This window comes from Ptychodera flava, chromosome 7, assembly GCF_041260155.1.
Source record: "Ptychodera flava strain L36383 chromosome 7, AS_Pfla_20210202, whole genome shotgun sequence".
NCBI classification, from domain to species: Eukaryota; Metazoa; Hemichordata; class Enteropneusta; family Ptychoderidae; genus Ptychodera; species Ptychodera flava.
Window position 1 is genome coordinate 22099101 of NC_091934.1, and position 18712 is coordinate 22117812.

The window sequence follows — 18712 nt, forward strand, 5'->3', positions numbered from 1 at the left end:
GCTGTAACATGAAGGGGGAGGGGTCATTGTTTGTTGCAAAGGGAAATTGGGTTAGGTTAATTTTTTGTTGCAAACACTTTTTAAAGTCACTATTTTATCTTCAGATTCACTTTGAAAGATACTGTCCCTCCCTCCCGGTTATTGCTGACCAATCCCTTATTTTGCCATTTCGCTATAACGATTTCATCAATTATGAGTAGCCCTCGTCAATATGTTTTGTGTCATAAGTTTCCGTGACAAGGTTGCATATTTCTCTGTTATTTATCAGTTGCAAACTTTTGTTGTATCACTGTTTGATGACTGTCTATTTTGACGCTTCCTTATTGTGTCATCATTAGGGAGCGTTCAGTTATTACTACCGGGGGTGGGCTGGCAAAATCCAGGATGGGGGGTGTCACCTTAAATTTGGAACCTGCAAAGGGGGGTCATGTGATTTTTTAAAGAGCTCAGAGGGGGGTCACTTAATTTTCAAAAGTATCCGTGCCGTCAAAAAGCAGTTTCAGTGTTCAGAAATATTCTGGGAGATAAAAATGATTCGCTGCATGATTTCATTCTCTGAAGTCACATAACTATAAATCTGAACAAAAGTATAATTTTCTGTCACATGAACATCTTTACTTGGCAACTCTGAGGCTTGTCCTATTGTAAATTGAGCTCACTGAGGGCAATGAACAATTCCTATTTCTTGCATATTAGAGATATAACAAGTTTTGTCAGGGAAATTGTTTAACAGTTACCTGTATACTACTAGTACCATGAAAAGTTAAATAATACATTTAGTTGAAATTCCAATATCATTATTGTTGTCAACATCTGAACTTTCAAATATTCTATTTGAATCAAGTACATTTGTATCAATCAAACATCTATAAAAGCACAAATTAATTTAGCATTGTTAAAAGAATTAGTTTTCTCATAGACTCCAATGTATAGTGAATCATCATTTCGGTGAAATTCCAAGATCCAATTTCTTGCACACATATCAACCTTTAACCATTCTAGTCTAACTAAGTACTTTAAAATGAATTATCAAATGTCTATAAATACACAGATTTAGATAGTTTTGTATTGGAAAAAAAGTATTCATAGTTTTTACATAGACTACCATGTATAGCGAATCAACATTTCAGTGAAATTATAAATCCAATTTCTTGCACACATATCCATTTGTAACCACCCTAGTCTAATCGAGTACATTAATATTAATAATCAAGAGTACATAAATACACAGATTTACCTATTTTTGTATTTGAAAAAAAATATTCATAGTTTCCTCATAGACTCCCATGTACAGTGAATCTACATTTCGGTGAAATTCCAAAATCCAATTTCTGGTGAACACATCCATTTGTTACCATCCCAGTCTAATCAAGTACATTAATATTAATAATCAAGAATACATAAATACACAGGTTTCCTATTTTTGTATTGGAAAAAAATTGTTCAGTTTCCTCATAGATTCCAATGTATAGTGGATGAACATTTTCAGTGAAATTCCAAAATCAGATTTCTTGTACACATAATATGCACCTTTAACCATCATATTCTAATCAAGTACAATTATGTTAATTATTCAACGTCTGTATATGCACAAGTATAGCAAGTTTTTCATTGAAAAAAAATTATTCACAATTTTATCATAGACTTCCATGTATAATGGATGAACATTTTTGCTGAAATTCTAAAGTCAAATTTTTTGTCCACATAACAGTTGTAACAACACTATTCCAATTAAAGCCGCACTTTTCAATCCCAGGTTCTTGCATTAGTGGAGTTCTCCTCCCAGTCAAACGCTTGGCCAGTTCGATTTTTGATTTCTATAACATTAATTACACAAACTGGTCTCAACCTTTTGTCACATTTTGCTAATCCTGCAAACAGAATTTATGCAAGCTTTTGATTCACGGTCGATTCAAATCCCCAACAGTCATTGATTCCCCACCACAAACGCTCGAATTTCCTAAAAAATTGGCTTCTAGTCGCGTTAGTCTTTGAATATAACCACAGAGTTCGATCTGCAGCAACTTCGTGCTGACCGCTTGGCAGTCTGTCTGTGTTTTTGCGGCCGGGGAAAACTATAAAAAGTGGCATTTTTTGGAGCGTGTGCCCGCGTGTCACCTGTTTGGTGTCCACTTACACAATGAACGCTGCCATACCTTGGCGTTCTTTTAAAGGGAGGCTCCGCCTTTAACTACATTATGTCAATTATCAAATATCTATAATGCATAGATATAGTTTTGTATTGAAAAAGTATTACATAGTTTTCTCATACACTACCTTGTATAGTGAATCAACATTATCAACCGCTAATTATTAATTAAGTCCAAATATCAAATTTTGTATACACACGCTTGCGCAAAAATATTGCGAACCACCTGTAACCTCTGTCCAATCCCTTTGAGGGGTAATTTCAACATTATAGCAAATCACAAGGGGAAATCTGAACATTAACACCTTGTGAGTTTGTAAGGAGGGTCATCTAAAAAAACCTGAGAATCTTTTTTTTTCTCGATTATATCCGCCGAGGTCTTTGTGTGTGCAGCTTTACTCAAGCAATTTTTTTTGGGGGGGGCTGTCATGAATTTTTTCATCTTAAAAGTGGGGGTCATCATTTATTTGGTGCAATAGGTAGGGGGGGTTACTTATTTCTAATTTTGCGCAGGAAGAATTTGCCGGCCCACCCCGACCATAATAACTGAACGCTGCCTTAGTGTCTAGAAATGCTGTTCCACGTCCTTATCTCGCCGTTTTCTGACAATGTTCTCAATGTATTAGAAAGAAAACGTAGTTTAAGAAAGTATGCAATAATATTACACTAATCTTATTAAGGTTTATTATTTACTCAGAGAATTGATAAACAAAAGATCACATATACAAGCTCAAGTTTATTACATTTATGTTTAATTTGTGTATTACGTTTGTGTCCAGGTTGTTGCATCAATGGTTGGCTCTTTAATTACCTTTGTCGATGCTTTCATAACCTTTGTCGTTAATATTAAATTTACGGAGGTTATTACATTTATGAAGGTCACAGGAGTGTCGATAGCCATGTGGGGCAGCTCTTGGCTACTGACACCGGTCAACATACACTCCATTTTTTGTTGTGTTGGCGGTGAAGCGCCGCCGCTAACTTTAGTACTGGCATACTGATCGCCAATGCCAACATGATGGAAAAAGCCACCGCGTGGTCGGTGGGCTACAATTATCACAGCTACATGGGAAGGCCACAAGTATAGATTATGGAGCAACCATTATACAGGGATGTAGGTAATTTTGGTTTGGTTTAATACAGGTGGCAAAATATGAAAGTATGGAGTATGCGGTTTTAAACAGCGTTTGAAATTAACTTTTCCCCTGGGTATCCACTTTGGCTAACATTTTCTGAAGTTGGAAGCCCAGTGACAATGCCTAGAAGCTCATGCATCTGTTAATTTAGGGATATCTTTTCATTAACCAGACAAGAAAAGACTTAATTTTCAAGATTTTTCTGCCAATGAATTGAATTTTCTAGTCATTTGATGTGAATACTTGCCCACTTTCATACCAAAGGAAAAATAGTATAATGGACAACAGTAACACTCAAAAGTTTGGTGACCCATTGACAACCATTTTTGTTAATACTCAGAGGCTGTATGCAATCGCAATTTCCCTGTAATTGTGAGTGATACATAATGATCAAAATGCAACGAAAATACATTTTCATTGGCCATCATTTCCTATGCCTGTCATCCAAGTACATGAACATCAGTTCAGATATTGACACTTTGTTGCAAAAATCCCACTGCACTGCCGCCTTTTAAATGCTCGCAACAATGTCATGGTCTGGCCTTTCTGTGTCCAGCTGGCTTGACTGCATTAAATAGATAGCTTGACCCAAAGTAATAGACAGTAAGTGAGGCTACCCACAATTTCCCTTGATTTGTGCACTCTGACTTTGTTTGCTAAAGGCTTCTTCAATTCTGTCAAAACAACAGCAGAGTCGTACAGATCATAAGTTCATTTCTTGTTCTGTATTGTCAAATTGTACAGTTGGTAGGTGCTTTAATGATTGCAAGGTTTTGAAATATTGTATTTATATATTTCAGAGTGTTCCGCAATATTTGAAGCTGCAAGAGATTTTGACGAGCTACATCAGCTAGCGAGACATTTTGAAGTGCTTTCAAAAACATTGTGTCAGCAATTTAATGACAGTTTATTACCAATGAAAAGTAAGTATGGGGTAGTAATGAACATAGCTTTTAATCAAGTCTTTTTTAGAAAATTTAGCCTTCCTCATAAATCGAGCAAATGGTGTGCATCACATTGCAAAAGCACTGCAACGTTTTATCAGCCATTGTATATTTATGCAATGATAAACCAGTTATCATTCCCGCTACAAAATTGTTTGATAATAACCAGCACAGTTTGCTAAACTCATCGATGGTTATATTCAACTTATAATATTCAGGCAACGACTTTGTACTTTGTCTTTAGAAATGGATCCTTGGCACTAGCTTTGCTAGAATTCTGAATGGAGTTGGCATATTTTAGGTTGATTGTGATAGCAATATATTCATATCAACTCCACAAGATATATATATATATTATATATATATATATATATATATATCTATATATATAGATAGATATATATATATATATATATATATATATATATATCTGTATACATTGATAGACAGATATAGATTTTATCTCCTTGATTGAAATCATCTATGAAATTAATAACTTACGTTGTCTCTTCATTGCAATAGCATGTCACTTCTGTTACTCCCATCGACTGATGTTTATATATCACTCTGCTTACAGGTACATCTATAATCTTACAAAGTCTTGCCCAACATGGTTTCATCACATTGGAGGTCAGTGGATCCAGTGGATCTGAAGAAGACCGCAATGAACAAACTGAACTTGAGTATAGGGACAACCAATCAACAGCAAACAAAGAATTCTTCAGTTCAGCGGAGTGCTTTCAAAGGGAAGAAAGTGATATACTGGTACACAATCTGCAAGAAGTCAAGGGCAGTAGCCGCTGGAGGTGTGAAGGCCAAGACCGTAAGAGATATAAGATTGAACTGAATACTTTAAAAGATAGCCTATCACAGTCAGAACAGAGTAATTTCTGTCCGTCGAGTGATGCTACTTTTTTGTTAACAAGTGAACTAAATGACCATATTTTGATCCACGAAAATGTACAAAGTAAACAATATGAAAACCAAGATAGCCACAAGACACACGTTGGAACTCACTCAAGTGAACAACAAGATAAATTTGAAGAGTTCAGCAGAACATTTACAGAGAAAAGAACTTTTACAAACTACATGCTGGCAAACTCAAATATCAGACTATATCAGTGTGAAAAATGCGTTAAATCATTTAATCTGAGAAGCACTTTAACAGCTCACACGTTACCACAATCAAGTATCAAACTGTATCAATGCAAAGAGTGCAGTCGAGTATTCATAAAAAATAACACTAATAACAGACAATTTAGTATGCATACAAATGTAAAAACAAGTCACTACAAAGGAAGTAGCAAAACATCGCAAGAGCACCAAAAACAAAGTTATGATAGTCATAAATTAACGCATAATGGCATAACCCCACATGAACGCAAAGATTGTGGGAAAACATTCACATATAGTAACTCTCTGTCATCACATAGATTGACCCATTCGCTTGCTAGAGAACATGAATGCAAAGAGTGTGGAAGAACATTCAAACGCTCACACTGTCTGAAGAGACATATGTTGACCCACACAAATATCAGACTGCATGAATGTAAAGAGTGTGGTAGATCATTCAGTCACAAAAGCAGTCTGAAGTCACATATGTTGACCCACACAGACACTAGACCGCACGAGTGTAAAGAATGCGGTAGAACATTTAAACAGTCATGCTATCTGAAGAGACATATGTTGGCCCACACAAATATCAGACCTTATGAGTGTAAAGAGTGTGGTAGCACATTCAGACTGGCGTACAATCTTAGGGAACACATGGTGACCCACACAAAAATAAGACCTTATGAGTGTAAAGAGTGTGGAAAAACATTCAGTCAGCGAAGCAATCTGAAGTCACATATGTTGACCCACACAAATATCAGACCATATGAGTGTAAAGAGTGTGGAAAAGCATTTAATCAGCAAAGCAATCTGAAGTCGCATATGTTGACCCACACGAATATCAGACCACATGAGTGTAAAGAGTGTGGTAGATCATTTCATCAGAAAAGTCACCTGAAGTCACATATGTTGACCCACACAAACATCAGACCACATGCGTGCAAGGAGTGTGGTAAAACTTTCGTAAGGAATTACAATCTTGAAGCGCATATATTGACCCACACAAACATCAGACCACACAAGTGTAAACAGTGTGGTAGAGCATTCAACAGGAAAGGCCATCTCAAGTCACATATGTTGGCCCACAAAAATATTAGACCATATGAGTGTAAAGAGTGTGGTAGAACATTCATTCAAAAAAGCAATCTGAAGAGACATATGCTGACCCATACAAATATCAGACCTTATGAGTGTAAAGAGTGTGGAAAAACATTCAAAAAGAATAACCATCTGAAAGAACATATTTTGACCTACGCAAATTCCAGACCTTTTGAGTGTTCAAAGGAAAAACCAGCTGAAGATACATATGCTGACCCCTGCCCACAAGGACATCAAGCCGTATCAGTGTAAAGGGTGTGGCAAAATATGCAGAAATGCAGACAATCGAAAGGCACAGATGTTGATCCACACAACTAGCAGACCACATGAGTGTTAAGAGTATGGTAAAACATAAAGACTGGCATAGTCTGAAGGCATATGTTGACCTGCTCAAGGCAAATGTTCGACCATTTGCGTGTGAAATGAATGTAATGGTAGCGCATTGATATTGTGGCACACTCCTATGTATCATAAATTATGATGTATTAACCATGTGAATGAACCACTGTGGTAAAACATTTCAGCGGAGTGACAATCTCAAGGAGCATTCTGGTGTGAGACCGTAAATAATACAATAAGTATGGTAATTTAAAATATAGCCTGAGTTTGTATAGACATCAAATTATCCATTCAAGTTACAAACCACATTGATGCAAAACGTGAGGTTAAACATACGAACAAAAGCATTCTCAAGAAATATAGCGTTGTGTAATTCCAAAATTCAGGAGTGATCCTTCAAGCCATACAAGATTTGAAAACTTTGTACTAAAATCATCAACTTTGTTCCTCATCTTGTAAGTGAAATACAGTTGATTCATCCATGAAGAAGGACAGCATTTGAGTTGCATAATATAGGACTGTAGGGTAACTTAATCCCATCCAGAGTAGCTGAATTTCTTACATTCCAAAGTATTTTTCAAAGGAAGGGCTACATTATAATATCAGATGTTCCATTCTGATCATTTACAATTCCTGCAATTGCTGATCCTCCGATATTTTCACCAAGAATGCATTTCCTTACACAGGCATCTGTTGAATATCTTCAATTTCAATTATGTACTGAATACTGCATATGCTTACAATCCTGTTGAATTAAGACGACTGAATAAAGGTTTGTAATTGTAGGTGAGATATCAGCCCATTTTCACCAATTTTGACATTTGACAGCATGCACTTTCTTGTCAGCTAATCTCCAATAAAGTTTAAGGGTAATAAAGAGCTATAAGTCATAACAAAAGTGTAAATACATTTTAAATTTATGTGGTACAGTTAGTGAAGGACATTACTTGTCCAATTTCTCAGTCTTGTCCCTACCATATTTATGTAACAATCAAGAAAACTTCACTAACACAAATGCGATCAAGATAAGTCTTTCCCATCACTATCCCGATGTAAATTACAGTAAATTAAATTCACATGTCAAAGCTCTGGGTGGTCAAAAGTATCAATACCAGCAAACATTGTTCATCCATGCTATGATTATCTATTATGTAGGCGCGACCGTACCTTTGCCACTGCAGTATGCAGCATGTATCCAGTATGGATGACCTATGCTCGCCGCTCCGCTTACTTTTGATTTCGTTTGGAAATTATCGCTTTAATTATTTTATAACTTATTACTATTATTATAGTACTTTCTGTTAGCTATGGGTTTTTGGACGGTCTGAAATGTGAGCTTGTCGATCATGCAGTCATCATTGTTTTCTAAACTTATTTTAAACGAACAAATGTTGTATATTCAAAGTCGACATTGGTTTTACATCAAAGTAAAGCTGCAGCAAACACAGTACATATACGGTAGAGTTTGCAAACAGCTAAGGGGACAGAAAACCATAGGAACTTGGCCGGGTCATGGCTGACTTGTTGTTAAGGCCGAGTCTTTTGACAGTTGTGTATCAATAGTCATAAATTTTGGGGTTCTCAAGGCCATTGATACCGGGGTGTCAATGGTCAACTGGCCTATTGTATTTGGCTATTGGCAGCCTTCCTCTTTTTCCCCAAGTAAGCCTCCAAATTCGTCAAAAATCTTACCTGAGTCAAGAAAACTTCACTAATACAAATGCGATCAAGATAAGTCTTTCAAATTACATGAATCCTATTTAGAAATCCAGCGAATTCTTTCTATATGTCTACTTTGATCATCATATTGCAGTCGTACAATGCCATCGAAGGCTGGCTTAGTAACCAATTGGTTTCAATAGCCTCTATTCAGGTAATTTTGACTATTACTTTCGTAAGGCTTGTATAGTAAATCCTTAAATATGGGTCTGATTTTAGCTTGAAATCACTACACTTGGTCAGCTTTAGAGATGGACCATTAAATCTTGGGGGGGGGGGGGGGTTGGTCACAATGCAATTGTGAATTTTTTTTACTATTGTAAATTTCTAATTTTTTTTTTCAAATTGAGATTAGCTGTGCAATTTTTTTTTCAGAGCAAATTTTCAGATGTATAATTTTTTTTAGTTCGTCGCTGTCTGAAGATAAAGAGGGCAAAGATGTCGTGCAAAGCACCACAAGCGGCCGCACAAGCGGTCACTGGGGGGAGGTCAGATTACACATCTTCCTCTGAAACATGGTCTTCTTGCTCCTCAGTAGCTTCCTATAGTTTTGAAAATTGACTATTTTGGTTTCCTGGCTTCCCTTTCTACTGCGTGGTGAAATGCCTACATTCATTCCATCAAACATCATGCATATCTCATGATTTACAATTGATTTTGACAAGCTGAGAAGCTGTTTGCAAAATATAGTGAAATTTGCATATTTGTGTTTTTAGAGCAATTGTTGCCCTTTTTTGATCAAAACATCTATTTTTCTGTAGCAGCATGTCCAAATTGATTGGATGTGTATAGATGTGGTGAAATTTCAATATTTGTCTTTTTAGGGCAATTTATGCCATTCATGGTAAAAAAATGTGTATTCTCTGCAAGGGCTTGTCTAATTTCTTTGAAATTTGCTACATAAGTCCCTTAAGATTTGTTTAAATCATGCTCTTTTTTGTGGTGGAAAAATTCTTCAGATAATTGTCATTCAGCATTTGCTACACACAAACGATTATTCATGCAGATTTATTCAGTATTTGCTATCGAGAAACTTTCAAAGTTCAACCCTTTTGTGTGTTTTTGTGTTGGGATTTGTTGGATAGATGGCATTCTACGTAGTGTATTGTTGAATGTTACAAAATGTGTTGCTGTTGTTTTTTGAGGCTGTTTTTTGAGAAAAAAGAATTGAAAATGCCTTTTTAAAAGCAAAATAATACATAATAACTTGATATGTTGTTTTATCTTATTCTACTTGTTAACCCCTTCTTGTATTCATCATTGCAATAAAATGCTGTGAAAAAATGAACCTGATGTGACCTGCATCTGTTTACCTTGATCTTAAAAGGCAAATACAACTTTCTGTCTTGACAACGATACCATAGTTTCAATATTTTACCTAGTGTACCTGCTTGGTTTGTACGCAGGAAACAAGTAGAAAACAGGCTCTATAATTGTATAATTTTCAAGTGATCAGAATACAAAAGTCCTGAAAAGATAAGATAATCACAACTTCCAGTATAAGGGATACAGTCACTCTAAATGTATAAATTAAAATTAAAAATGTGCCTGGAGGATGTACTAAAAAATACAGAAAGTTGCTTCCTGTCGGTAAAATCTAAAAAAATTCAAGATTTTAAAGACTTTTGCAGATTTTTTTTTACGCATTTGTCTTCTTATTTTTTTTTTTATTTTGCAAACTAGTTTGAAGATTTTTTTTCCTAACTTTCTGCTCTGACATTTTTTTTCTGTTTTTGACCACCCCTTTCCCAAGATCTAATGTTCCGTCCCTTAGAAATTTCCATGGGTTGATGTTTTCAACTTGGGCCGCACACCCAGTATGAAAATATAGGGAGTACCCCCCCCCCCACCGGTTGACTTTGAATCCAATCGAGTAATTGCAGTTGGCTTAGTGTCTTTGCCTTTTTATGGTCTGTATAAAAATCACAGTGTCACTTTCGGCACAAATCTGTCACGCAGTTGAAATCCTTTGAAGTATTTCTTCGGCAGAAACGCGGAGTCGGCGGGGATGATGGACAGAAATAGCCCTCTGTCGGATGGGGAGACCCAGAATACAACCGGTGAAACCAATGGTCTCTCAAGGTATGACCGGTGATATCAAAGACGTATTTAGAGTATCATGTATGCCAAATTACATAATGGCCCTGTCACACCTTGGCAATTTAGCCAGCGTATGACAACGTATGAAAAATTTGATACGTTTGGCGTACGTCGAATACGGTATGGGTAAATTTTTAAAGAGCACGCTGAAGCACGCTGGTATACGTTGTAGTACGGCGAGGTCGTCGAAAAGTTTTGTGCGTGCACAAAACATTTTGACGAATGCCAGCTTATGGCCAAAATTGAAATAATACATCATACCCCGTGCGGACTTAATCCAAAAATTAATTGATGATGGATCAGCAAGAGGTGGTAGCTTCATTACAGACAAGTAGAGAAAAGTATACAGTACACATTATATTAGGGTGCAGGGGCAAATGGCAGAAGCAAATAAAATGAAATACCCGCGTCACCTATGCATGACGTCCAGGAAAAACCAGAGGTAAAAAACAGAAGGATAAGGGAACTTCTCTGGAAACCTGTGTCCGAAAACAATGCATATTACAGGACCACGGGATGGTATCGGACTTCACCACTTTTGTCCATTCCCTCAATACGCAAACAAAACAGCAAGTTTTTTTATGATAACTTGGACGAACCCGTGTGCAGGCTGCTGAATTGTCTGGCTAAACTGAATATCTCAGTAATACCTAACTTTCCACCTATAGCTCCATAGCCCCGCCCACACATTATTTATCAATGCCACGTGTCAAATTCACTAAATTCGTCTAAAATTGTCCGCTAATATTTGTGGTCAATAAGAAACCTTGAACACATTGTAGTGTAAATATGGAAAAGAAATTCGGTAGCAGTGCAATTCTTCAATTTGTCAGAAAACACAATATTGCTGATATTATCAATATCAAAACCTTAGGAATTGCCGGAATTGAAAATCATAAAAATGAAAATCGAGACATACTGCACCACTACCCTTTAACACGATTGGAACTAATTTGGAATAATTGGATCTTCATGATTTTGATATTTCTCAAAAAATGGTAGGTGCCCTATAACTGAATGTTGCGATATTACAAATTACTAAAACGAGTGTGTAAGGGAGCCTTCAGTAATTACAGGAGGGGGTGGGCCGGGGGAATTAGGGGGAGGTCACTTTTTATAAAACAGTTCAAGGGGGAGGGTCACTTTTTATAAACCTATCTTGGGGGGAGGGTCACTTTTGACAGAAGCTGATATTATGGCCAAAACTTTGATTGTCCGTGTGATATTTCCTGAATAGGAAATCACCAACAAAATACGCACACACTTATAGACCGCCATGCATAGTGAATTGACATTTGGTGAGATTCCAAAATCAAATTTCTTACACAACCATAGATTTGTAACCACTCTAGTCTAATCAAGAACAATAATCTTAATAATCAAGCATACATAAATGCACAGATTTATCTAATTTTGTACTGAAAAAAAATTATTCATAGTTTCATCATAGACCCCAATGCATAGTGAATCGACATTTTGGTGAAATTCCAAAATCAAATTTCTTGCACAACCATGGACTTGTAACCATTCTAGTCTTATCAAGAACAAAAATGTGAATAATCAAGCATACATAAATGCACAGATTTATCTAATTTTGTACTGAAAAAATTTATTCATAGTTTCATCATAGACCCCAATGCATAGTGAATCGACATTTTGGTGAAATTCCAAAATCAAATTTCTTGCACAACCATGGACTTGTAACCACTCTAGTCTTATCAAGAACAAAAATGTGAATAATCAAGCATACATAAATGCACAGATTTATCTAATTTTGTACTGAAAAAGAATTATTCATAGTTTCATCATAGACCCCAATGCATAGTGTATGGACATTTTGGTGAAATTCCGAATCATATTTCTTGCACAACCATAGATTTGTAACCACTGTACTCTAATCAAGAACAATAATCTAAATAATCAAGCATGCATAAATGCACAGATTTATCTACTTTTGTACTGAAAAAAAAAATATTCATAGTTTCATCATAGACCCCAATGCATAGTGTATTGAATGACATTTGGTGAAATTCCAAAATCAAATTTCTTACACAACCATAGACTTGTAACCACTCTAGTCTAATCAAGAAAAATAATATCAATAATCAAGAGTACACAAATGCAAAGATTTACCTATTTTGTATTGGAAAAAACTATTCATAATTTCATCCTAAACACCATGGATAGTGAACCAACTTTTTAGATGAAATTCAGAAATCAATTTTTTGTACACAAATGTTCATTTTACTTCCCTATTCAAGCAAAGTACATTTAAATACATTATCAAACATATATAAAATACAGATATAGCATGTTTTGTGGGGGTAAATTGTCAATAATTTGCCTGATAGACTCCATGTATTATGATTTGATATTTTTGGATGTAGCACTAAATCAGCTACATCTTGCCTTCTTATAGTTGCACAAAATATGGTGACCCTCCCTAAAATGTATGAAATACCATATCTCTTCAAAAATTCTTGCGTGATAAATTGCGACTGTCCCTCCAAAAACACCAGCCCTCCCCTCTGTAATTTGTCCCTAACATAACAATTGAACCAATTGTTATGTAAATTAGCTGATACTGTTTTAGTTATTCCTGGGGAGAATACCGCAGTGGTTGGGGGGGGAGGGTCAAGTTTTAGAATGTCGGACAAGGGGGAGGGTCACATTTTAGACAGGAGGATAGGGGGAGGGTCACATTTTACGGTACAGGTGTTCGCGAAATTCCCCCAGCCCACCCCCCTGTTATTACTGAAGGCTCCCTAACGTAAAAAGGAAAGCAGATGAGCTTACATTTGCAGATTTTAAAGACATAAGCTCACCATCCAATTATCCCAAATTAGTTTTAATCGTGTTGTTTGTAAATATATATAAACGGTCTTAGATATAAATTCAGCTACTCTGGATGAGATTAAAATGACCCTCCAATCGTATGTTATGCAACTCGAATGTTGTCTTTATTTAGTTGATGAATATACGTATACTATATTTCACTTTACTATTTAATAAGATAAAGAACGAAGCTGATAAGATTTGATTACAGAATTTTCAAGCCCAAATGTACGGATTGAAAGAAGGATATATCTTCAATGCATTCATATGATCAATTTTCAATTTTTTCAGACAAGTTTTGCAATTTTGTTCGTTATATTTCTCGACACATTCAAGCAGTTACGTAGACTTGCTTTAAATTTATTTGCCATTTTATAGAATAAATATATATTTCAACGAAAACCCCACACTGCTGTACATGTTTCTCTCTCCAAATGGAAAAATCCTGTTCCAAGTGTATCTTTTTCAATTAATTCAAATTCCAGAAGCTAAACAAGATTGGGACAAAATGTAACTTTCCTGTCGGAAAAACTGCAAGTTAAACATATAATTCAAAAGGACAATGGTAGTGCTCTATGTTGCAGGAATGTCACTTAGGCAAGATTTAGTCATCTGACCTGCGAGATGGCAATACATTATGTATTCTTGTATTATTTGCTTGTTATCATTGGCGAAATGGGGACATTGGGAAATACATAGAATTGCAAAGAACACAAATAAAGGGAGAAAAAAATAAGGTATGCCATAATACCAAATGTATTGCCTGCCCTCAATTCAGCACCATTCCTGCAACGTGTGGAACCCTGCAAACACAACTTCTTGACACTAGCAATATCATACAATTCACAATAACACGATTTGAATTAATTTGGTATAATTGGACCTTCGTATTTTTCGAATTTCTCAACAGTGTTAGGTGCTCTATAGCTGAATGTTGCAATATTACAAATTACTCATAAAACAAGTGTATAACTTAAAAAGAAAAGCATATAAGCTTACATTTGCAGATTAACCCGACATTACTTCACCATCCAATTATCCCGAATTAAACACACAGCCACCAAATTTTACATCTACCATTATCAGATAAGCTTCCATTAAGAACTAGAAAGTAGGGCAAATTGTTGAAGAAGTGTGTAAGCAATTGACACATGAGGTTACTATCTAAATGGACATGTTTAGCCACCTTGTTACTTTTGCAGATAAAATATATACATTTGTGAAACTAAAAATACAGAAACGAAAGCTGAATTCGAAAAGAGCCAAGTAAGTCATGTCTGCCATAAATGAGATGGAATCTTTGGATATGAAAAAAATAAAATTTGATTCCTCTTTCTGACCACTTCTCCTCAGGTGTATATGAACTGCAACTGCCGGCCAGGTAAACAAACAACTTTCATTCCAGATAGCGTGTCCTTATGGCCGTATCCCGATGTAAATTACCGTAAATTAAATTCACATGTCAAAGCTCTGAGTGGTCAAAAGTATAGTGTACATCCAGTATGGATGACCTATGCTCGCCGCTCCGCTTACTTTTTATTTCGTTTTTGTCAATAGTGAAGTCTGACAACTGTCGCTTTAATTATTTCAAAACTTATTACTATTATCATAGTACTTTCTGTTCGCTATGTGTGTTTGGACGGTATGAAATGTGAGCTTGTCAATCAGTCATTGTTGTTTTCTAAACTTATCTTAAACGAACAAATTTTGTCAGTGTTCTTACATTATTGTATATTCAAAGTCTCCATTGGTTTTACATCAAAGCAAAGTTGCAGCAAAGACAGTAAATAAAGCTGCCCCTCTGGCTGATCCATCATTAATGAATGAATGGAGTGGAACGTAATTCATTTATTAGAATGAGAGTATAGAGAAGACATATAATTTCTCGCGGTTCGATAGTACAGAGAGAAATTGATGTCTTCGCGTTACATGAATTTGACACGTGGCATTGATAATTAATGCGTGGGCGGGGCTACGGAGCTTTAAGTGGGAAGTTAGGAAGTAGATAATCAGTCTAGCCAGACACTTCAGCAGCCTACACACGGGTTCATCCAAGTTATCATCAAAAAACAAAGTCGCTGTTTTGTTTTACGTATTGAGGGAATGAACAAAAGTGGTGACGTCCGGCACCACCCCGTGGTCCTGTGTTATGCATTGTTTTCGGACACAGGTTTCCAGAGAATTTCCCTTATCTTAGGTTTTTTACCTCTGGTTTTTCCTGGACGGCATGCACAGGTGACGCGGGTAATCCCAAAACGCAGTACATATAGAGTTTGCACACAGCTAAGGGAACAGAAAACCATAGGAACTTGGTCGGGTCATGGCCGACTTATTGTTCAGGCCAAGTCTATTGACAGTTGTGTGTCAATAGTCATAAAGGGCTTCTCAAGGCCATTGATATTGGGGTGTTAATGGTCAACTAGCCAATTGTATTTGGCTATCGACAGTCCTCCTGTTTTTCCCCAAGTTAGCCTCCAAATTCGTCAAAAAATTCCTTAGTTATTCTAAACAACATGTATTCTATTTAGAAATCCAGCGAATTCTTTCTGTATATCCACTTTGATCATTATATTGCAGTCGTACAGTGCCATTGAAGGCCGGCTTAGTAACTAATTGGTTTCAATAGCCTCTTTTCAGGTAATTTTGACCGTTGGTTTCGTAAGGCTTGTATAGTAAATCATAGAGGTAGTACTCCTACTACCTCCATGAGTAAATTCTTAACTATGGGTCTGATTTTAGCTTGAAATCACTAACAATGGATCAGCTTTTGAAATTTGCATGGGTTGATGTTTTCAACTTGGGCCACATACCCCGTATGAAAATATAGGGAGTAACCCCCAGGTTAAAGCGCAGTGGTCGTCGCGCTGCGCGTGCGTGATTTTTTTGTTGATAAACATAAATTTTTGTAAACATAAGTCTTCTCAACTTCAATAGGAGTGAGATGGGAGCAGTCCCCCACTTTGTTAAGGCCTTTGTAAGACTCAACATCATGCAATAGTAAAATATTAAGATCGGAAACGAACTTCAGTGGTGTATTCTATAACTCGTGTAGAGCTACGAACATTGGGACACTACACTCAGCACACTATGTCGCTGAGTTTACTGCACGCAGACACAGTGAACAAAAAGCTTTGATCGCGCGCGATCACGTTGGTTGTACACGATGCTATGTACAGTACAGTGAAAATACATAACTAAAATGATCAACATTGCCTATATATGTAGACCAGCAACAAGCACAATGCCTAACACAAAAATTACACTCAAGACCATGATCGGCAAGCCATAGCAGGACACGAGAGATGTTGGGAGACGGTCACCGCGTTGACGTACACGGATATAGAGAATCCGGTCCCACAACGTACCGGCCCGCGACGACTTGGCCCACAACCAACTGTTGATCACCATGTCTTACTTCTCCTAGTATTACGTGGTAAGAAATAGTAAAATGACAGGAAACAATAGACAAAACGAGCGGGTTTTCGCGGCATTTGACAGGAAATTGCACGGCTACACCGTGCATAGACGTATCGAGAGATCCTGTGCCCCGGCCCTGTGCACGGTCATGGCAGTGATCCAACCGCTAGCTGGTGTAGGCCTACCGGTGATGGGCAAACGTCGTTGTTGTACCTCCTGATTGCCGGGTAGGTCTGAATCCTCTTTCAAGTGAGATAACCCCCACATAACAAGAAGACCTATGAAAGGTCCTTCGCTTGACTTGATACCTGTACTCGGAATTCTCGTTTGCACCCCCAAACGGGGTAAACTTGGTAGTTGAGTTGGATTCTCCACAGCCGAGTGAAGCGCGCCATATACCCGGTTTGACACGGACGTTCATACAGACCACGGAACGGAACAGATGCAGAGATGCTTCTTGCTGCAGCGGGCATTGCTCTGCGAGCTGTAGATTTCTGTAGTTTGTACTCCTGTCGGGCCTCTTGAAATGAAAGCTCTCGTCCTTGCTAGCGATGTCGAAAACTAGAGCCCGGTCGTTGATAGTCTGTTGGCGTATACATGCGTACATGCGTACGTCTAGCTCTATGGCTCGAGCGATAACAGTAGCCGAGCCCAATTCAACTGATTCAAGAAAATCATGAGCAAATGTGACCTCAATCCAGCGTGCAATTATTGTTCAATATTCAGCAGATATTTAACTTAGATTAATTGACCTTTTATCGCGTGTTACATTTGGTTAGTTGGTATACTTGTGACAGATGAGCCGCCATTTTAACAAGCGGCAATATCGCAAACATTACAATCAACCCGTAACATGTGCGGCGTTCTTGGATTTGTTTACAACAGAGGGGGACCCCTCAGGAGGATGCGCAGCGCGACGACCACTGCGCTTTAACTTTGAACCCGATCGAGAAATTGCAGTTGACTAAGTGGTCTTTGCCTTTTTATGTTCTGTATAAAAATCACAGTGTCACTTTCGGCACAAATCTGTCACCCAGTTGAAACCCTTTGAAGTATTTCTTCGGCAGAAATGGAGTCGGCGGGAATGATGGACAGGAACAGCCCTCTGTCGGATTGGAAGGCCCAGAATACAACCAGTGACACCAATGGTCTTTGTTCTGGTAGTGCTGGAATATATGCTTGTGTCGTTCTGTTCAGTTCTCAAGGTATGAGCTGTGATATCAAAGATGTATTTATAGTATCATGTATGCCAAATTTTATAATGACCCTGTTACAGCTTGACAATGTAGCCAGCGTATGAAAAATATGGCGAATACGCTGGGCGTACGTCGAATACGGCATGGTTAAGTTTTGTATAAGAGCACGCTGAAGCACGCTGGTATACGTCGTAGTATACGTCGAGGTCGTCGAAGAGTTTTGTTCATGCACAAAACTTTTGCGTATGGCTCATACGACTCTAGCTGTGGAAACGCAGCTATCTGTTGGCGGGTAGCGTGCGTCGCTACGTAGGTCGCTGTGTGACCCCCATAGCGACGCACGCTACCCCTCCAACAGATAGCTGCGTTTCCACAGCTAATACGTCCCGCACACGCGGGCCATAAGGGACCTTCAAAGATTATCGCATAAGTTCAAGAAACGAAATTCCTTCGTTTACATCAAATCCCTCTTCCCCTCCCCCTCCCCTAAAGGAAAGTTCAAAAGTGCGTAATGGTGATATCTGTTTGAGAATACAATGTAGCAGTTTGCTATACGCCTAGATACTGATGAATATGTTTCCCTTGACCAGCTTTACATCGCCAGGTAATCAATCAAATTTGAGTGCTAACCTCTGTCACTCCGTCAAAATAACACGAATGGGTTAG

General features: G+C 37.4%; 2 protein-coding genes across 10 annotated transcripts in view; both read left to right on the top strand.

Moving 5' to 3' along the window:
• LOC139137022 (zinc finger protein 493-like) overlaps positions 1 to 9791 on the top strand; it is a 32541-nt gene extending 22750 nt beyond the window's left edge. For all 7 annotated transcript variants that reach the window (XM_070704935.1, XM_070704940.1, XM_070704934.1 and 4 more), the window contains 2 exons: positions 4086 to 4208; positions 4807 to 9791. In XM_070704935.1, coding sequence (XP_070561036.1) covers positions 4086 to 4208; positions 4807 to 6692 — 2009 coding nt within the window. In that variant the 3' untranslated portion in view covers positions 6693 to 9791. The remainder of the gene's footprint in view (positions 1 to 4085; positions 4209 to 4806) is intronic.
• A 2762-nt stretch (positions 9792 to 12553) lies between these two features.
• LOC139137023 (zinc finger protein 708-like) overlaps positions 12554 to 18712 on the top strand; it is a 30157-nt gene continuing 23998 nt past the window's right edge. For 2 of the 3 annotated variants that reach the window (XR_011553292.1, XM_070704942.1), the window contains exon 1: positions 17766 to 18055. Coding sequence is in view for 2 of the 3 variants with exons in the window: in XM_070704942.1 (XP_070561043.1) it covers positions 17920 to 18055 (136 nt within the window). In the remaining variant the exon portion in view is untranslated. Of the gene's footprint in view, positions 16071 to 17765; positions 18056 to 18712 lie in introns of those variants that run through there. The other variant, XM_070704943.1, reaches the window with a different exon arrangement.